At 42.4% G+C, this 22,612-nt stretch overlaps 1 protein-coding gene across 8 annotated transcripts in view; it reads right to left on the bottom strand.

The window, feature by feature from the left end:
* Positions 1 to 9,488, bottom strand: part of LOC110506673 (pleckstrin homology domain-containing family A member 7) — a 146,606-nt gene extending 137,118 nt beyond the window's left edge. For all 8 annotated transcript variants that reach the window (XM_090222504.1, XM_090222505.1, XM_090222507.1 and 5 more), the window contains exons 1-3: positions 9,151 to 9,488; positions 8,968 to 9,044; positions 8,797 to 8,854 (exon numbers count right to left, since the gene is read on the bottom strand). In XM_090222504.1, the coding sequence (XP_090078630.1) occupies positions 8,797 to 8,854; positions 8,968 to 9,044; positions 9,151 to 9,233 (218 nt within the window). In that variant the 5' untranslated portion in view covers positions 9,234 to 9,488. The remainder of the gene's footprint in view (positions 1 to 8,796; positions 8,855 to 8,967; positions 9,045 to 9,150) is intronic.
* Positions 9,489 to 22,612: the final 13,124 nt, after the last annotated feature.

The following is a 22,612-nucleotide window of genomic DNA, read 5'->3' as shown; positions in this document are numbered from 1 at the left end:
TAGAGATAAACACCTGTAGGGAAACTGAGCTGCATTTCATCTCCATTTAAAGTGTTTCGCTTCACTTCACTTCACGGCTAATTAACTCATTCTTCCCAGAGTGCCGTTATACCACAGAACAGACAATACCAATTAGAAGACTGGAGGGAGGTGGCAAATAAACAGAGATCTGAGATAAAAAATAAAATAAAAGATTGATGGAACCATCATTTCTTATTAGGTAGAAAAGTGGAGGGATATTGAAGAGAGGGAGTCTGTGTGGGTCTATATGGATATCGTACACTTACCCCTGTCAGTCCCGCAGGTTTGCAAACCCCAAACAATAGCAACATTGTCCCAACAAGACACCATTGTACCTCAATTGGATCATTTCTCCCTTGGGGGAGCTATAGAGTTGCACTTTTCCCAAAGCATCGACTGCTCCAGCTATATGTTTTCTGGGGGAAAAACTGGGAAAACCACTTCAAAGGCTCTAGTGTGGCTACTTAAAACCAAGTGAAAGAACATTCATATCTTCAGAGTAGATTTTATCAAAATAAATACCTCTCTCAGTCTGAGTAGAAAGAATTCTAAAGAAATTCCTGACCTGCATATAGTGCCAGATTAAAGTAACAGCCAAAGAGCCCTGGTACACTCTGAGACAGGAGAGGTTATCTAACTAACCCACCATGTTAGAGAGCACTAGGCAGACCTCCATTCTTCCACTGGCCTACATGTAAATTAATGTGAGTTTTACTACGACCGCTCTGCCCGTCTCAACAATCCCTTCTTTGTACTCTAGCTCCGCTGGTTTCCACCAGCAACCCGCTACACAACCAGCAGACCGTTGTCACGGCAGCGCCATGTGGACTTGGATTCCACTCAGCCTGTCACAGCATGCTCCATGGACAGCAGGGGGAGGGAAGGGGGGGGACCCCAAAAGCCTATACAGACAGCTCCATCCAATGATGGAGTGTGATGGAATGATGATGGGAGACTTCAACCTAAAGTGCTATTGTTTGGATGAAACCTCAACCACATCTATGTCAGTCATGGAGTAAATATGACTGGTTTAAAAATAGTTTCTCTTTTTGACAGGGGCTATCAGTCATATAAAGCTTGACTTCACAGTTGACTGTCATTTCTGAGAGACTGGAGGTTTGATGAATTAACCAGCCCATGCCTCCACTCATAGTGCTTAATTTGCTGAGTGCGAGGGTGACCAGGCAGGCAGGTGGGCTATGCATTCAACGACTCGCCCATAATTACCTTAAAGACACATGGCGCCGTCCAAGATGGCAGTAAATCAAATTAAACTCCACTGTGAAGTATTGAAGAGCCCACCATTAGGTGAAAATAACAGAAGCCACATCAGCAGAAATGAATGATTCCCCAATGAGGGATAATAAAGAGGCCAAGCACATCACAAGGACAAACTCAACATCTCTCATTGGCTGTTCCAAGACATGAACACATGTTCATACTAAATGGTTAAAGAAATGTTAAAAGTCCTTGGTTGCACATGTAGTTACTTGGAAAGTACAGTTCCGGACCTGGTGTAATTACATGCAACTACACTGCAGTAACTAACGGATTTGATTAACTTTAGGTAAAGTAGCAGTAGAGTGGAACAAAGAGAACACAAGAGTGTGTCAAGTTTGAATTGTGTTGAAACCACAGCGATACTTTATGGGAATTCTAATCGTCGTGACTTGGTCGTGACTTGGCCTGTCCCTGTCGCCTGTCCCTGTAGTCTGCTGTTACCTAACCCACCAATGTTAAAACAGCACAATGACAAAGACAATGCCCAGCTAGTGCCAGAGAAGAAGACCAAAACAGGATCCTTGCTTCCATCAAGTCATTTCAGCAACAAATAACCAATTGATTTTACAGCCAGGCTGACAGTTGGGCCATCATAGATCTCCGGGTTGGCCTGTTGTTCTCTTTTCTCAGCGGCCAGAGAGACAGGCACAATGACTCCCTTCATGCAGCACACAATCAAAGTGTCAGCTATAACAAATTTCTGCAATCATTTTCTTTGCCCTTTTAAAAACTCACATGTCTGAATGCCAGCTTCCTGCCTCAGTCATTTCTATAGTGTTTACATAAGGTGCGTTGAATTGTCTGTGTTACGAGTCCTCCATCTCAGAGCAACACATTTCCAATGCAACATAGGGAGCAAGACAGTGGCACAGACAATCTATGATATGATCTTGCACTGGGCTGTTTAGTTGGCAGGTGGGAGGACATGGATATCAGTGCCTTACATACAGGTAGGTGTGTGCTGTGCTGAATGAGTTATACTCCCACGGTCCCACCAGACTAAGTCTGTCTGAGACTACTTAGGAACACACCAGACTTGAATGGGCATCCACACCAGTGTTGCTAAGCACTAGAAAGCATCTGTCTGCAACCACTGAACACTTTCATTAGTTATCAATGAGTTATTAATTAGTTATTACAACTGCTTTGAGTCAGGAGATATTAACAATATTAACACAATAGTGTTACACTGAGGCTCATGTTTGTGCTGTGTGCCGCTTGGAACAGACTTTGTTTGCTCCCAATAATTTCCTACATTCAACAAACTATTCACACAAACAAGAATACAAACATAGCAGTACAAAGCACTTTATGGCAGACTCTCTGATTGGGGCAAGTGAGGCAAACTAAAAGAGGCATGACTGTGGACAGAGTTGCCAGTATTTTCCAAAAGTACAGAGAGTAGCCAGACAAATATAAAAAGTAGCCAACCAGACGCTCAACATTTTTTGCCAAAAGAGCACTATTTTTGTGGCCTGGGTGATGAAACAGCGGAAGTGACAGATATAGCGGAGGCAATCAATGAAATTATGCAGTCCAGGTGAGTCCGATGAAGCGCTGGTGCGCGTAACGATGGTGACAGATGTGCGTAATGATGAGCAGCTTGGCGGCCTCGACCACCAGAGAGGCGGAGCGGGTGCAGACATGACAGTCTAGGGCTAGGCCTAGTTGATCACGACTATTTTCTAAGTAAAGAGAACATTAAACCTTTTAAACATTTAACCTGTCTCTTGAGATTGAAGTCTTATTTACAGTTTTACTGCAAGATATGCCATAATAATGTTCTTATTATATATTTTATTAAAACAAAAATTGAGTAAATACATTTAAAAAAGGTTGTTTGTCCAGGTTTTATTTTTTAAATTAATTCATTGGAGTTCGAAATTCACAACAATGTTTAAACCACATCAGGAGACCACTTTTGAGGATTTTAGGGTGTAATTACCCTTTAATTAAAGTGTGCACCTAGCAAGAGGTTGTTGTTTAGCTGTGTTTGTAGCAAAAGTGATGAGTTTGCAAAACAAATACGATAAAAATAATTATGATATCATTCTGCCAGGAAAGAATATGCTACTTTGCAGTTAACATTTAATGTTTTTTGGGAAAGCCTTTCCATCTACCAGAAGATTGTTTTCATTAACATCATCGCTAATGGCTAGACTCACGCAACATACACACACAGGGGTAAGCATGGCACACCGGTATTTGGAGAGTTTCTCTCATTTTGCAGATCTTCTCAAGATCTGTCAAGTTGTATGGGGAGCGTCGCTGTACAGCTATTTTCAGGTCTCTCCAGAGATGTTTGATCGGGTTCAAGTCCGGGCTCTGGCTGGCCCACTCAAGGACATTCAGAGATTTGTTTTCCGAAGCCACTCTTGCATTGTCTTGGCTGTTTGTTTAGGGTCATTGTCCTGTTGGAAGGTGAACCTTCGCCCCAGTCTGTGGTCCTGAACGCACAGGAGCAGGATTTCATCAAGGATCTCGCTGTACTTTGCTCTGTTCATCTTTGCCTTGATCCGGACTTGTCTCCCAGTCCCTGCCGCTGAAAAACATACCCACAGCATGATACTATCACCACCATACTTCTCCATAGGGATGGTGCCAGGTTTCCTCCAGATGTGAAGTTGGTCAGAGTCCTCCAAGCGGGCTGTCATTTGCCTTTTACTGAGGAGTGGCTTCGGTCTGGCTGCTCTACCATAAAGGCCTGATTGGTGGAGTGGTGCAGAGATGGTTGTCCTTCTGGAAGGTTCTCCCATTGCCAAAGGGGAACTCTGGAACTCTGTCAGAATGACCATCGGGTTCTTGGTCACCTCCCTGACAAAGGCCCTTCTCCCCCGATTGCTCAGTTTGGCATGGCGGCCAGCTCTAGGAAGAGTCTTGGGGGTTCCAAACTCCTTCCATTTAAGAATGATGGAGGCCACTGTGTTCTTGGGGACCTTCAATGCTGCAGACAATTTTTCAAACCCTTCCCCAGATCTGTGCCTAGACACAATCCTGTCTTGGAGCTCTACGGACAATTCCTTCAACCTCATGGCTTGGTTTTTGCTCTGACAACTGTGGGACGTTATATAGACAGGTGTGTGCCTTTCCAAATCAAGTCCAATCAATTGAATTTACCACAGGTGTACTCCAATCAAGTTGTAGAAACATCTCAAGGATGATCAATGGAAAAAGGATGCACCTGAGCTAAATTTTGAGTCTCATGGCAAATGGTCTAAATACTAGGTATTTAGTAAATAAGGTATGTTTTTTTGTTTTTATACATTTGCAAACATTTCTAAAAACCTGTTCTTGATTTGTCTTTATGGGGTATTGTGTATAGATTGATGAAGGAAATAAATAATTTTATCAATTTTAGAATAAGGCTATAACGTATCAAAATGTGGAAAAGGGGTCTGAATACTTGCAAATCCACAAGCATCATTCCTCTCTGTAAGAAATTTGACCGCAACCAGAGATCTGTATATGAGGAGATGCTCATGTCTCCATCCTAACAATGGGAGTAGTTGTCCCAAAGGCGGGCAGACAGGCGACAAGCTTAGGTCCAAAATAAGCCCACAGACATGCATTGGGCTTGTTTTGGACAGATTTTGGTGACAGGGAAACCTCTCCCTTCGCCTCTTCCTCTCTGCTACGTTTCCCCATTATTGCTTGCTTTCTGACTGACAGTCACCGGTCCCATCAATAGATCGCTAGAAGATGCATATCGTTCATTCTAGCAAGAGAGGGCTCGACGGACTAGCGAATTGAAACTGTTAAATGAAAAGTAGCCTAGTTAAAATGAAGTGGAAAATGTAGGCGGCTGAAAATGAGTCTGTAACTGGCTAATAAGCTGACAGCCGGTGCTAATGGAAAACACTGATTCAAAGACAGTACAGTATGAAGGCTAAAACTGCTTCTCCAATAGAAATTGGCTAGCTAAGCTCATGCGTAGAAAAACGTCATCGGGTCTAACAGTCATTTTGCGCCAAACTCTGCATGTGCATGAGGTCAAATCAAAGCCACTCCTTCGATATAAAGTTGTTTTTGACAAAAAAAGAAAATGTGTCAATTTGTCTAACTACTGATGACATTGGCTCGAATCTAGGTTGTGCTGCTAGATTCTGAGAAAATTAACAACGAAGGAAGCATTTTTCCCTTCTCAAAGGTTTGACAAGCGCTCCCGGAAGTCCCGCGATGTTGCGCCTCTGGGTTTAATAACTCTGTGAATGAGTTGCTACCCACCAGAAACCACCAATGGTGAGAGGAGTCCTCCTTCCATTGGTTCACAATGAGGGACCACTGCTCATGTATTCTCTATGTCTACACTTGCTTTACAGTATCAATCAGATGTATTTTTACATCAGCAGATGTCACAAAGTGCTATACAGAAACCCAGTCTAAAACCCCAAACAACAAGCAATGCAGATGTATAAGCACGAGGCTAGGAAAAGTAGACTTGTCAGTTGTCGTTGTTAACTTAATTAATCAGTTTGTTTTCAGAGTGGTCTGTTATCTGCTCTGTGTGTTTCTCCCTTTTCCAGGGACCCATCTGCAACACACTGGCAGCCAGAGCCTACAGAATTGATTCCCATCAACGATCATGATGTGAAACACTGCAGAAGGAAATACCCAGCTAGATAATGCAAATGGCTCTCTACTGAGTGTCTGGGTAAACAAATAAAATACTGTAGAGAGTGAGTGGTTTAATGTTACTTATGCAAATATAGCACAGCCTGTTAGTAGCCAAGAGAAAGGTAAAGACTGACAGAATGCTCTGGTAGATATGGTGGATTGGTTTTTGGGAGCCATAATCATTTTCTGTATAGAGAAAGTGTGACTTTGGGGATCCTGTACTCGCTGCCTCAAGACTGTAATCATGCTATACATCTCTGTCACCATTAGGTCACAGACACACAAGCCCCTCTCCTGCCCCTTCCTCAGCCACACACACACACAAACACACACAGCTAATGGAGAGAGTAGAGGTCTTGCGTATTGGAGGGTGTGAGCTGAATTTCAATAGATTTCTTTCAGTCCTGCTTGGCATTGCCCTTTATTTTCTAAATGATGTGGGCAGAAAGCAAGAGTTAATTGGCATGAGAACTTCAACAGAGCATCAATATAGCCTGTCAACCTATTGTGATGTCTGTAATCAAATCACAATATATTGTGATGCAAAACTGAACCATACATGTTCAAACACTCCATGCAGGCGTATCCGTGGGACAGATGGGAAATTACATCACATCTGTGTGTGTGTGTGTCGTAAAGCAGCATCATGTGTGTGTTCAGTCCTCTCTCTTCCTCAAACACAGATGCTCTAAATAGTAAGAAAGTCAATTAAAAGTAGGATATTATCTAGCTACAGATCCTGAAGATAAGCAAACATGACCTTACTCCAAACAATATAGGATTAGGTTACGTTGGTCAAACACAATCATTTTTTTCATTCATCTCACCTTTTGGGGATTGCTGTCAAAATAACAGGAAATGCATTTCAAGGTGCTGGTTTATAATAGGCCTGGGTAATTTCGGTCTGAAACCTAAAGTAAGCATAGGCTACTGATGCATAGGTTAGGCTAAAAATGTAAAGACAGCAGTCTATGATTTTACAAAACTATAGATAAATGACTTAATAAATCATAATAAAATGGTCCTGAAAAATACAATTAGTGGTTGGCAATCAGTGGAGGCTCCTCAGAGGAAAAAGGGGAGGACATAAAAATAAAAAATGGTAAAACATTAAAAAAGTTATACTAAATATAATAATGTCACCAAATAATTGATTAAAACACACTATTTTCCAAAGAAGGTCTCCAGTAGAACCATGCTGTAGCCGGAGGACAGCTAGCTTCCGTCCTCCTCTGGGTACATTGACTTCAATACAAAACCTAGGAGGCTCATGGTTCTCACCCCCTTCCATAGAAATTATGACAACTCCGAAAGACGTCCTCCAACCTATCAGAGCTCTTGCAGCATGATCTGACATGTTGTCCACCCAATCAAAGGATTAGATAATTAATCTAGTACCGAAAGCATAGGCTACAGCTAGCTAGTACTGCAGTGTAAAATGTGGTGAGTAGTTGACTCAGAGAGATAAAGACAGTAGTTGAACAGTTTTGAACAAAATAACTTATTCCAAAATGAAAGAGAAGCAAGAGAGAAATAGAGGGGAGATTTTCATTTTCATATTTTTTCACTTTCAGTTTCACTTAAAGTTACTTAGCTAGCTAGTTTAGCCTACTGGAACACCCTGCTCAAACAGAGGGATGCTATGTCAGCTATCTGGCTATGACTATCCAACACATGGAACTCTTCCAAGTCAAGGTAAGCTTTTGGTTTTACTAATTTAATTCCAGCGGGGCCTGCCGGTGTAACTGCTTACTGACTGTACACTAACGTTACTGTATTATTGAAGTGGGTTTACTAACGTGTTAGTTCAATTAGCTATGCTGACTATGACGTTACTTTAGCTAATATGTGACAACGATGTTGCTGTGTGTAGAGGTTTGGCTTGATGTGCTGTGCATTGAAGTCCAGAAGCAAAGGGAAGAGGTGAGAGGAGAGTGCATAGATGCTAGAATGATTACAATGTGCCTGCTATGTAAGTGAACTGTGTTAACGCATGGTCAGGGGTGTGTGTATTCATTCCACCTATTCTGTTGAAAAGAAATCTTAAAACGAAAGCAAACTGAACAAAACAGGGATAAACATACCTGAATTTGTCCAACAGAAACTCTAGTTTGCAACTGTTGGACTAATGATTACACCCTATATCAGCAAGCATGAGTGTGCAAGGCTGTATTGAATGTCACTGTCTGTCACCTCATTTGTCTCTTGACCTGTGTGCAATTCATAGGCTAGGTTGTAGCAACCTCATGATGAGTATAGGGAAAATTTTAGTATCATGTAGTAGCCTAAACCTATTGCTGTTACATTGAACTGGGTGAATGGAATATGAATGACAGTCATCCAATTTGCTGTAATAAAATAAGGCCAAGATCATGGGAAAAAAAACACTCTTAAACGGCTCTGACCGCCACTGTTGGCAATGACATTGCAATATAGTGTATCATATAAAGCCTGAATAGCCTAACATAGCAGAAATCCCTGAGTAAACATTTGCATGAAGTTGTAGGCTATGCTATACGTTCAGCCTGTAGCCTAATAGTTGTCTCATAAAGGGCTCGTCAGGAGCAATAGACTCTCTCTGAATTTCTGTGACATTCAGAAAACCTAATCAACAAACTAGTGCGTTGTGTCCCAGTGCAACATTGTATCCATGAGCACCTGGGGTATTTTTATGTGTAACCGTGAGAAAGAAAGTGATGGTTTGCATTGCAACGTCATCATTGCTCAACCCGCTGCAATTGATGCATTTAAAAGACTGCATGCCTTCAAGCGTGCTACCGACACAACAATACTCCTACAGCTATGAGCTATTTGAGCTCGAATCGGACGTTATTGGAGCCACGCACATCCCATACATTAACAACATAAAGCTGCACTCACTCAATGAAGTAGCTGGCCCCCTCGTCCGAGAATCCTTCTTCCCATCCCAGTGGTAAATCTAAAACATGAATACAATGGGCTGCGTGAATCTATACATATCTAGATGTGGTAGGCTAAAGCACAATGTGTACAGCAGTCATGAAATATCGTATTATTAATTCCTGCGCGTACCTGATCGTATCATGTGTCCAGAGTTGACAGGTTCACTCGTACGAGGATGGAGCCAAGTAGTGCTGTGAGTTTTATCACTGAAAGAAAGACACCTGTTACTGGACGAGGATAACGTGAATAACTGCGCAATTAACCCGTTTCATCAGTAAAACTTAAAGTTAAATCATCACAGTGCATGCTCACCTGATGAAGAAGACCCTGCCATCTCGATAAACTCCATAGGACCAGTGGTCAGGTAGAGTGTCCCGCCCGAGCGGTGCCGCCATGATTCCGGCTTCTTGTTCAAGCTATTTCATGCTCTAATCCCCTCCGCAGAGTTTTCAGACCAATGATCACCGCTAGGGCTGTATACTTTTAAAGGGGAAGACCAAACTTGTAAAAAAGTCCTAAAGCCAGCGCGTCTTTGTGCCACTTTTAGCCGACGAAAAGGGGGGTAGACATTCCAAAGCGTGCGTGGTTGGCTGTGGTTGAATCTAATGCATGGTTCTCCAATTCAGTTCAATCAAGCGCAGTATTGTTATGCATCACAAGGGTGCAGCTACAGTAATTACACATAAGGAATGCGTTGAAAATATTTCAGCATTAGCACCCTGTTATTTGAGAAGATTAACATTCCTAAACAATAGTCCGTCACACGTAAATTCCAAAACTCAACTGAACGATTTTTCCTGCAGTAATGACGTCACGCACAGTAGCCTAAACTACAAATTATATAGCATTTCCTGATGAATCTAAGATAGCCTTTAAGCCTATGGCCTGTGGAACATACAGGTAGCTGGCAAAAAAATAAAGACAACACCAACATATAGTGTCTAAATAGGGCGTTGGTCCACCACGAGCCGCCAGAACGGCTTCAATGCGCCTTAGCATAGATGTGTTTGGATCTCTATTGGAGGGATGCGATATTCCATTATTTAGTGTTTTGTTGATGGTGGGGGAAGCCCAGGTTCATAATCTCCCATACAGTATTCACACCAATCGATTTTTTTCCACAATTTGTTACGTTGCAGCCTTAATCTAAAATTGATTAAATTATTTTTTCCACTCATAAATCTACACATAATATTCCATAATGACAAAGCATTATACTCCATTGTTAAGAATTAAAAACATAAATATCTTATTTACATAAGTGTTCATACCATTTGCTATGATTCTCGAAATTGAGCTCAGGTGCATCCTGACCATCCTTGAGATGTTTCTACAACTTGATTGGAATCCACCGGTGCAAAATGCAATTGATTGGACATAATTTGGAAAGCAACACACCTGTCTATATAAGGTCCCACAGTAGACAGTGCATGTCAGAGCAAAAACCAAGCCATGAGGTCAAAAGGAATTGTCCGTAGAGCTCCGAGACAGATCTGGGGAAGGGTAACAAAAAATGTCTGCAGCATTGAAGTACACAATGGCCTCCATCATTCTTAAATGGAAGAAGTTTGGAACCACCAAGACTCTTCCTAGAGCTGGCTGCCCTGTGGAGGTGGGACAACCGTCTTTGCAGTACTCCTCCAATCAGGCCTTTATGGTAGAGTAGCCAGACGGAAGCCACTCCTCAGTAAAAGGCACATGACAACCCACTTGGAGTTTGCCAAAAGGCACCTTATGACCATGAAGAACAAGATTCTCTGGTCTGATGAAACCAAGATTGAACTCTTTTGCCTGAATGCCAAGCTTCACGTCTGGAGGAAACCTGGCACCATCGCTACGGTGAAGCATGGTGGTGGCAGCATCATGCTGTGGGTATGTTTTTCAGCGGCAGGGACTGGGAGACTAGTCAGGATCGAGGGAAGGATGAACAGAGCAAAGTACAGAGAGATGCTTGATGAAAACCTTCTCCAGAGTGCTCAGGACCTCCGACTGGGATGAAGTTTCACCTTCCAACATGACAACAACCCTAAGTACACAGACAAGAAAGGCTTTGGGACAAGTCTCTGGATGTACTTGAGTGGGCCAGCCAGAGCCAGGACTTGAACCTGATCGAACATTTCTGGAGATAGCTGAAAATAGCTGTGCAGCAAAGCTCCCAATCCAACCTGACAGAGCTTGAGAGGATCTGCAGAGAAAAATGGGAGAAACTCCCCAAATACAGGTGTGCCAAACTTGTAGCGTCCTACCCAAGAAAATTCAAGGCTGTAATCGCTGCCAAAGGTGCTTCAACAAAGTACTGAGTAAAAGGTCTGAATACTTATCTAAACTTTTTCAAAGTCACTGAGATCTCTTCTTCCAACCATGGCTAGCCAAAATAATGGCCAACATTTTTATACATGACCCTAAGCATGAAGGGATGTTAGTTGCTTAATTTACTCAGAAACCACATGTATGTGTGGAAGTAATGCTTTTAATATACTTTGTATCCCTCATTTACTCAAGAGTTTGCTTTATTTTGGCAGTTACCTGTAAGGGTATGGAACATTTGTGCCACTTTCACGTGGTAGTCGGAAATTAATTTCTGACTTGCTAATTGGTTGTAGTATAGACTTGCCGCCAGGGGTTTCATGCACCCCAAAAATCTGAGGCACAAAGTAGGTGAGGAAGTCTTGGGGGTGGTCCAGAAGGGGGGCATTTTTCAAACACCTGAAACAGCATTTTCCTGCAATTTAGAGCCATAATCATTATACTTAATTCTGTCAAATATGTATTTTTTCTGCATATCTATGCATACTTCTTGAGCTGTCTGTATCATCCTGACTTGTGCTAAAAAATAAAATTAAGAAACCTGCTAATTTGCATTTCTGCTCAAATCTGTGTAAAAGATTGAAAGGAATGTGTCTTATTCAGTACATTGTTATTGCTTGCTTTTCTAAAGTCTACCAACCTTGCCAGCAGACATGCCAGCAGACATGCCAGCTAAGATATTTAGACAATCTCTAACTTGATAGCCTGAAATGGCTTCTTGGTAGGTAGTTACAGGGTTGGGAGATTGGGAACCTATCTGGGCTAGTTAAAGCCAACTTCATAAAATTGCTAGGTGGCTACTACAGAGAAACTACAGGACAAATCTGATGGGCATGATGCTTCTGCGTACCGCTTTCAACTAGTTAGCAAGTAGTACGTTTCCTAGTTACAACCAGCACGTGAACGCGACATATGTACAGTGGGGCAAAAAAGTATTTAGTCAGCCACCAATTGTGCAAGTTCTCCCACTTAAAAAGATGAGAGAGGCCTGTAATTTTCATCATAGGTACACTTCAACTATGACAGACAAAATGAGAAAAAAAATTCCAGAAAATCGCATTGTAGGATTTTTTTTTGGAATTTATTTGCAAATTATGGTGGAAAATAAGTATTTGGTCACCTACAAACAAGCAAGATTTCTGTCTCTCACAGACCTGTAACTTCTTCTTTAAGAGGCTCCTCTGTCCTCCACTCGTTACCTGTATTAATGGCACCTGTTTGAGCTTGTTATCAGTATAAAAGACACCTGTCCACAACCTCAAACAGTCACACTCCAAACTCCACTATGGCCAAGACCAAAGAGCTGTCGAAGGACACCAGAAACAAAATTGTAGACCTGCACCAGGCTGGGAAGACTGAATCTGCAATAGGTAAGCAGCTTGGTTTGAAGAAATCCACTGTGGGAGCAATTATTAGGAAATGGAAGACATACAAGATCACTGATAATCTCCCTCGATCTGGGGCTCCACGCAAGATCTCACCCCGTGGGTTCAAAATGAACACAAGAACGGTGAGCAAAAATCCCAGAACCACACGGGGGGACCTATTGAATGACCTGCAGAGAGCTGGGACCAAAGAAACAAAGCCTACCATCAGTAACACACTACGCCGCCAGGGACTCATCCTGCAGTGCCAGACGTGTCCCCCTGCTTAAGCCAGTACATGTCCAGGCCCGTCTGAAGTTTGCTAGAGAGCATTTGGATGATCCAGAAGAAGATTGGGAGAATGTCATATGGTCAGATGAAACCAAAATATAACTTTTTGGTAAAACCTCAACTCGTCGTGTTTGGAGGACAAAGAATGCTGAGTTGCATCCAAAGAACACCATACCTACTGTGAAGCATGGGGGTGGAAACATCATGCTTTGGGGCTGTTTTTCTGCAAAGGGACCAGGACGACTGATCCGTGTAAAGGAAAGAATGAATGGGGCCATGTATCGTGAGATTTTGAGTGAAAACCTCCTTCAATCAGCAAGGGCATTGAAGATGAAACATGGCTGGGTCTTTCAGCATGACAATGATCCCAAACACACCGCCCGGGCAACGAAGTAGTGGCTTCGTAAGAAGCATTTCAAGGTCCTGGAGTGGCCTAGCCAGTCTCCAGATCTCAACCCCATAGAAAATCTTTGGAGGGAGTTGAAAGTCCGTGTTGCCCAGCATCAGCCCCAAAACATCACTGCTCTAGAGGAGATCTGCATGGAGCAATGGGCCAAAATACCAGCAACAGTGTGTGAAAACCTTGTGAAAACTTACAGAAAACGTTTGACCTCTGTCTTTGCCAACAAAGGGTATATAACAAAGTATTGAGATAAACTTTGTTATTGACCAAATACTTATTTTCCACCATAATCTGCAAATAAATTCATAAAAAATCCTACAATGTGATTTTCTGGATTTTTTTTTCTCATTTTGTCTGGCATAGTTGAAGTGTACCTATGATGAACACTGGACACTGTCACGTTCGTCGGATGAATTAGACCAAGGTGCAGTGTGGTAGGCGAACATCTTACTTTATTACAAATGAACACCGAAAAAACAACAAAATACAAAACAAATGTAAAATTCTGCAGGCTACACAGCACCTATACAAAATCAAGATCCCACAAACTAAAGGGGGAAAAAAAGGCTGCCTAAGTATGATCCCCAATCAGAGACAACGATAGACTCTGATTTGGAACCATACCAGGCCAATCAAAGAAATAGGAAAACTAGAATGCCCACCCAAATCACACCCCGACCGATGATCCCCAATCAGAGACAACGATAGACTCTGATTTGGAACCATACCAGGCCAAACAAAGAAATAGGAAAACTAGAATGCCCACCCAAATCACTCCCGACCTAACCAAATAGAGAAATAAAAAGGCTCTCTAAGGTCAGGGTGTGACAGGCACATGATACGATTGTGCTTCCTTCTAGTGTGGTGAAAAATACATAGCACAAACTATTCAACATGGTCTGCAAAATGAGTCTCTCTATCTTTCAGATTAAATGTACAGATGTAGGATCTTAATTTGAGCATACAGCAGGAAATGTGAATTATGTGGATTATAATTTATGGACATTTTTGTAGAGGTTCATACATTTTTCGTTAGGACAAATCAAGTCTGGTAATATAAAAGTGGAAATGACTAACTTTAGAAGCATTTTAAACTCAAATAGGGTGAATTCGGAATGAGTGGGACATCATATAAACTGGGACAGCTTAATCCTGACGTGTTTATTTATTGGTCTGACAAGAGAAAATCAAAACTATTGTTACTATGCCTTTGCAGAGAAATAGGGTTGGAAACTTTCCGGTAAATTTCTGGAAATTTTCCATGGGAAGTTAAGCCCTGGAATTTGGGGAATTTTGCTTAAATTCATCAAATAAATTAGCTTATAACAGTGAACCTTTTTTGTGGGTTACACATGGCAATTCTAGGTCTTTGGTTAAACTATCCCCAATTCAATGGAATTGCAACTCTCTGCATGCACAGTGCATTCTTCCATCACATGTACAGTTGATTCTCAAGATCTTGCACACTAATGAGATGCTATTGAGCCCACACTACTACATTGTCTGAGCCAAGGACTACATGCTTTCTGGTCAATTTTGATTACAGTACTGGATGGGGTGAATATATTTTATACGACATACATTATTTTTTGTTAACTAGTAAATAGTAGCCTACAGCAAAAGTGTGTTTAAATAATTTCTAACTTGTTAACAATTTCTGCTAGTTAGTTTTTGCTACCATGTGGGGTTTAGATTACTTGAGCCTGCTAACTGAAGAGTGTTAATTCACCTGTTTCCATACATGTTTCATTTTAAAACATTTATCTTACAAAGGAGTTGTTTAATCTAACTCCTTAACTATTTATCTGTACATGGAATTGTATTTTTTTAAACTAATTTCTTTCTAATCTTTACAAGAAAATGCCACGGGCACTATCTGATGTGTGGAGATATTTCACTGCAGCTAATGTAGAAGGAAAAGCTGTGTACATTTGCAAATGTTGTGCCTAATCATATGTGAAGAATGCAACAAAGATGCAGAATCATCTGGCCAAGTGCATAAAGTTCCCTCAGCGCTCACAACAAGCAACCTCTGACAAAAGTATTTTTACCTCTATTCGAGGTGAAAATGATGAATCAGACACCTTATCGATAGCAACAGCTCATGGTCCTCCTGGAAACAGAAATGCTGATGAATGTATTGCTCGAGCTGTGTATGCAACTGGTTCCCCTCTGATGCTCACAGGCAATGTGTATTGGAAGAGATTTCTGAATGTTCTTCGCCCAGCATACACCCTTCCAACCAGACATCCTTTATCTACTAATTTGCTGGATGCAGAGTTCAACAGAGTTCAAGTGAAGGTCAAGCAAATCATAGGGAAAGCAGACTGTATTGCAATCCTCAATGATGGGTGGTTGAATGTTCGAGGGCAAGGAATAATTAACTACATCATCTCCACTCCTCAACCAGTATTCTACAAGAGCACAGACACACCAGTCTCTACATTGCAGATGAGCTGAAGACAGTCATCAATGACCTTGGACCACAGAAGGTATTTGAACTGGTGACAGACAATGCAATCACATCACACCCATTGGCTGTGCTGCTCATGCATTGAATGTGCTCCTCAAGGACATCATGGCACTGAAATCAATGGATACATTCTACAAGAGAGCCAAGGAAATGGTTAGGTATGTGAAGGGTCATCAAGTTATAGCAGCAATCTACCTCACCAAGCAAAGTGAGAAGAATAAGAGAACCACATTGAAGCTGCCCAGCAACACCCGTTGGTTGGGGTGGTGTTGTCATCATGTTTGACAGTCTCTTTGTGGGGAAGAAGTCTCTCCATGAAATGGCCATATCATAGTCTGCTGAAATGGACAGCCCCATCAAGAGGATGCTCCTGGATGATGTATTTTTGGAGAGAGTGGTAAGCAGCCTGAAACTCCTGAAAAATATATAGCAGTAGCCATTGCACGGATTGAGGGAGACAGTGCCATCCGGTCTGACTCTGCTTGCAGATGTAAGAGAAGAAATCCGTACTGCCCTGCTCACTTCACTGTTGATCCAAGCAGAGGAAACTGCAGTTCTGAAATGCATCAAAAAGCGTGAAGACTTCTGCCTGAAGCCCATACATGCCACAGCGTACATGTTGGACCCCAAGTATGCTGGCAAGAGCATCCTGTCTGGTGCAGAGATCAACAAGTTCTATGGTGTCATCACTACTGTGGCTCGCCACCTTGGCCTGGTTGAGGGCAAGTTTCTTGGCAGTCTGGCGACAATTGTCAATACAATTGTCTACTTATGATAAGGTAAAAGGTTTATGTCACCATATGGTATGGTAAATATATCCACTGCAAAAACAACATCTACATTTAAATGGTATTAATATTAATTCCCGTTAATTCCCATGGAAAGTTTTCAGCTCTGAATATTCCCCAAAATGTGCAAGCCTACAGAGAAATCACATGATCAGAATCACATCACTTAATTGTGGGGTGAGCTTCAAACAGGAAGCTCACCCCACGACGCACACAGTAAGATCAGTGACAATTATTTTTCTCCGCTCATTTTTTAAATTGAATTAAAATGGCTATAATTTTGACTCATCAGCACCCTCAGCACCCTTACTTCCCATGGCTATGGCAACATCTTGAGAATTTCAGAAATGTATCATGTGTAGGACTAATATTTTGGATAGATGTTGAAAGAGGTTACAGAAAGATTCTCAACAACAAAAGAGTGATGAAATCTACATCGGTATAGGCTATGCAAATCTGTATTTCTTTAACGGTAAATATTGCCTGAAGCTGCACTGTCAAAATTGGATACGGACAGAAATTTCCTAAAATATGCATCTGGCTGTGCTGTAATGGGACTATTATCCCATGCCTTACATTGTCCTCACAGTCCTCACACCCCAGGTCCAGCAGCTATCAGGTTTCTCTGAGTGAGAGACTTCCCAGTAACAAAAATACACTGACATGGCAGGACCTCTCTCAAGAGCAGGGCAAGTTCACATAAAAAGAAGCAACTGCTCAGGAGGCCATTGTTGTCATCAGAGAAAGGCTATAAATAGCCAGCTTTATTGTGTGGTATGGCTGACAATATGTTAAATAGCAGTAAGTGAATTAATGATGCATCTACAATCCGACTCAATCTGTGTGTGTATGTGACAATGTGTGTGATAGTGTGTGTGGCATGTACACACAAAGCTGGTTTAGCTGTGGATCTGTTAGCTTCACGTCTCTCTCACTGGCGCTGCAGGCCTTAAGGACAGAGACCCTTCCCAACCATGACACATTACAATAATGCTTACACTGCATCAAACAGACCTGCCCAATTTCCTGATGCTGCCCATAAATTCAACTTGGGGTGTGAGGCAAAGCTCAAAGTCACAGTACAAAGTAGAGCAGCCTACATCTCCATAAGTAAAGAGGGAAAAGAGCTGTATCACTGGACATCAAAAAAGGAAGACAACATATAATGTCTGGCCTCTTTCCAATGTATTTATGACAACCTTTATTTTTACTATAGCCATTTGAATGCACGTATTCCTCATGATTCAGAATGAGTGGATTACATCTCAATATATATGGGGTGGCAGGTAGCCTAGTGGTTAGAGCGTTGGACTAGGAACCGTAAAGGTTGCTAGATCGAATTCCTGAGCTGACAAGGTAAAAATCTGTTGTTCTGCCCTGAACAAGGCAGTTAACCCACTGTTCCTAGGCTGTCATTGTAAATAAGAATTTGTTTTTCACTGACTTGCCTAGTTAAATAAAAAAATAGTACTGCCATCAGGCTTTTTAATTTCTTTTTACCAATGCAATGTTTTATCTAAAAATGTTCTTACTGAACAGTCTCCTGGTCCAATACATTTTTAAAAGGACTAAAAGAAGATAAATAACTCTCCATATCCTCGTGGGCTTCCTGTTAGGTAAAGGTTATCAATCTCCTTCCTTCCTGGACTAAAACAACCCAGAGTACACTCCCAGGGAGCAGAAAGCATCAAACATCCCACTGCAATATAAATATTTGATCACTGAATCCCTATTGAGGAGGCTTTGCTGGCCTGTCCCCCATTGGTTTGATGTACTGTTACTCTGGAATGATGGTGTGAAATCAAACACGCTTCTTCTCCAAATCTTATTGACTACAGGTATTATACATCAAATGAGCTCTTTTTGAAAACCTGCCTTGATGATCACTGCTTTGCGTGATATATTGTTGTCTCTACCTTCTTTCCTTTGTGCTGTTGTCTGTGCCCGATAATGTTTGTGCCATGTTTTGTGCTGATACCATGTCGTGCTGCTACCATGTTGTTGTCATGTTGTGTTGCTACCATGCTGTGTTGTGTGTTGCTGCCATGCTATGTTGTTGTCTTAGGTCTCTCTTTATGTAGTGTTGTGGTGTCTCTCTTGTCGTGATGTGTGTTTTGTCCTATATTTTTATCTTTAATCCCAGCCCCTGACCCGCAGGAGGCCTTTTGCCAGGCCGTTATTGTAAATAAGAATTTGTTCTTAACTGACTTGCCTAGTTAAATACATTTTAAATCAAATGTAAAATTAAAACAAACTAAGCCAAAAGTTTGAGGTCGTGTTTCCGTAGTGGTGGTGATCTGTCTTCATTGTTGACTCTGCAAACAATAGATGAAGTTAGGTGAGCCAAATATCATGCTAATGTTAATTTTATTGTATCAGTATAACACACACAAATAAGCATTTGAAAATAACTTTTGTAAATATCAATGGAACATAAAGAATAACTGATTGTTGCTGATGAGTGACAGGAACTCTGAGTGGTGACGTTATACCGTGTTCACATGCTAGTCGGAACTAGGAATCTCAGAAATGTCCATTGTGGCACGTGTATAACTACAACCAGTTAGCAAGAGTTGGATATTTCTGCATTTCCTACTTCCTTCTAGCACATAAACGCTGCATTAGGCATTCAAAGCAAGGCTGCTGAGGGAGAGGGCCAGCGATGAGAGGTTGACAGCTCTCCGATCCCATAGGACCACAGTTATAGAGTCCTTTGTCAGGAGAGTTGTCCATCTGCCTTTCTCATTCCACTGAATCCCTCTGCAGCAACTCAGTCCTGGAGACACACCACAAACTATGAATAACTGTATCTGCAAGTAGCAGTCTGAGGAGGAAAAAACATGAGCATTTTAACTAGGATCAGTCGCTGTACTGCACTAAGTCATCTACACTGGGGTGGTGTGCATTCACCGAAAGCATTTCAGACAGAGAAAAACTCCAAACCATGAACCCTGGGGCAGAGGGGGAAATAAGACTGCAGTCCCCAGTCAACCTTTCTCCACTATTCTCTCTCTCTCCCTCTAACACACACGGTAGTGATGCACAGTCCTGCACAGCTCTGCAGTATAGGCGCTGCTGCTGATTCCTGCCTCTCCACTGCCAGAGGCTCACAATGCAGCAAGGTGACTCAATGTTATCGTCCTCTCCTAGGAGGCAGCAACTCCGGCTGAATCAGTGCTAGCTGAAGGGGCTCTGCAGCAAATGCAATAAAGATCTTATAGGCAATCTGATATATCACACCAAGATGGCATTTCACTCCTCAGGCACTAAAACCATGCCCCTGTCTAACACAGATACTGATACACCAAGATATACTGATACAAAATCAATATGTGTGACATCTTCATTACCTGTTATTCTTTTAGCAGAATAAAGCTAGCCTCAGTAATGCATGATAAATCTCCAGAAAAAAAGATCACAGAACAGCTCACCCCTTAGTAATGCTTCTATTTATAGGCTCCTGCTTTCAAGGAACTTTAGGGGCCATAATGGTAATATGATCTTATGTTTTCTTTGATGACTGACAGCCAAAATGTACAGATATCTAAACCAGAGGCTATCAAATATTTACAATGATTAATGACAAATTAAATATGAATTATTATAGCCATTTGAATGCACGTATTCCTCATGATTCAAAAGGAGTGGATTACATCTCAACATTCACAGCTCAAAAAATAAAGGGAACACTAAAATAACACATCCTAGATCTGAATGAATGAAATATTCTTATTAAATACTTGTTTCTTTACATAGTTGAATGTGCTGACAACAAAATCACACAAAAAGTATCAATGGAAATCAAATTTATCAACCCATGGAGGTCTGGATTTGGAGTCACACTCAAAATTAAAGTGGAAAACCACACTACAGGCTGATCCAACTTTGATGTAATGTCCTTAAAACAAGTCAAAATGAGGCTCAGTAGTGTGTGTGGCCTCCACGTGCCTGTATGACCTCCCTACAACGCCTGGGCATGCTCCTGATGAGGTGGCGGATGGTCTCCTGAGGGATCTCCTCCCAGACCTGGACTAAAGCATCCGCCAACTCCTGGACAGTCTGTGGTGCAACGTGGCGTTGGTGGATGGAGCGAGACATGATGTCCCAGATGTGCTCAATTGGATTCAGGTCTGGGGAATGGGCGGGCCCGTCCATAGCATCAATGCCTTCCTCTTGCAGGAACTGCTGACACACTCCAGCCACATGAGGTCTAGCATTGTCTCGCATTAGGAGGAACCCAGGGCCAACCGCACCAGCATATGGTCTCACAAGGGGTCTGAGGATCTCATCTCGGTACCTAATGGCATTCAGGCTACCTCTGGCGAGCACATGGAGGGCTGTGCGGCCCCCAAATAAATGCCACCCCACACCATGACTGACCCACCGCCAAACCGGTCATGCTGGAGGATGTTGCAGGCAGCAGAACGTTCTCCGCGACGTCTCCAGACTGTCACGTCTGTCACGTGCTCAGTGTGAACCTGCTTTCATCTGTGAAGAGCACAGGGCACCAGTGGCGAATTTCCCAATCTTGGTGTTCTCTGGCAAATGCCAAACGTCCTGCACGGTGTTGGGCTGTAAGCACAACCCCCACCTGTGGATGTCGGGCCCTCATACCACCCTCATGGAGTCAGTTTTTGTCCGTTTGAGCAGTTACGTGCACATTTGTGGCCTGCTGGAGGTCATTTTGCAGGGCTCTGGCAGTGCTCCTCCTACTCCTCCTTGCACAAAGGCGGGGGTAGCGGTCCTGCTGCTGGTAGCGGTCCTGCTGTTGCCCTCCTCCACATCTCCTGATGTACTGGCCTGTCTCCTGGTAGCGCCTCCATGCTCTGGACACTACGCTGACAGACACAGCAAACCTTCTTGCCACAGCTCGCATTGATGTGCCATCCTGGATGAGCTGCACTACCTGAGCCACTTGTGTGGGTTGTAGACTCCGTCTCATGCTACCACTAGAGTGAAAGCACCGCCAGCATTCAAAAGTGACCAAAACATCAGCCAGGAAGCATAGGAACTGAGAAGTGGTCTGTGGTCCCCACCTGCAGAACCACTCCTTTATTGGGGGTGTCTTGCTAATTGCCTATAATTTCCACCTGTTGTCTATTCCATTTGCACAACAGCATGTGAAATTTGTCAATCAATGTTGCTTCCTAAGTGGACAGTTTGATTTCACAGAAGTGTGATTGACTTGGAGTTACATTGTGTTGTTTAAGTATTCCCTTTATTTTTTTGAGCGGTGTATATGGGGTGGCAGGTAGCCTAGTGGTTAGAGCGTTGGACTAGTAACCGAAAGGTTGCTAGATGGAATTCCTGAGCTGACAAGGTAAAAATCTGTCGTTCTGCCTTGGACAAGGCAGTTAACCCACTGTTCCCAATGTAAATAAGAATTTGTTTTTCACTGACTTGCCTAGTTAAATAAAAAACAGTACTGCCATCAGGCTTTTGAAGTCACATAAGCAGACTAGTCTAATCAAATAAATAATACTTCAGGGGGAGATGACTCATGACATTGAATAAAAGTTGGTGTTGAAGTGAATCATCTTCTGGCAGGTGTATGGTTCCATCTGGATGAAGAGAAAGTACAGCTTCCAGGTCCTGCACTTAAGTCTCCCCAGATGGGCCAAGTGAGCAGGACTGCTGGGTGAGAGGTTAGGCTCCATTAATCAGACTCCTGCTTCCTAGCAGTCTTAAGGATTGTGGGTTTATGAGACGGCTGGTGATGAAGAGTAGTCTTTGTGGCCCGTGGTGCACCATCATCCCATGATAAATGTACCAGTTGCATGTGCAAAGACATGCCTGCTGAACTCACAAACATGTACCATCAAAAGAAGTTCAGGCATTTAGCCTTTAAAGGCATAACTTTGGTTGTGTAATTCATTAAATGCTGCCCTCTTGTGGTAAAATTGTACATTATGACTGAACGCTTCAATACAGTAGCACTTCATCATTAAACCATCAATACATTCATTTAGCCTCTAAATGCCAAACAAAGGTTTCTCATTGATTGCATGTGGAGGCCCAGTGTTAGATCACGTCTCCACCAATCCCCCCCCCTACTGCAAGTCAGAGCTGGGAGGAAGCCTGGAGAGCACAGCACTCTTTACACCACTGCACCAGGTTGCCTAGGAACCAGAGCCTCTCCATCCAATTA

Source organism: Oncorhynchus mykiss, chromosome 26 (genome assembly GCF_057628025.1).
Source record: "Oncorhynchus mykiss isolate SJ-2025 chromosome 26, ASM5762802v1, whole genome shotgun sequence".
Lineage (NCBI taxonomy): Eukaryota > Metazoa > Chordata > Actinopteri > Salmoniformes > Salmonidae > Oncorhynchus > Oncorhynchus mykiss.
Note: the sequence above shows the minus strand (reverse complement) of the source record. Positions and strands in the feature narration are given on the sequence as shown.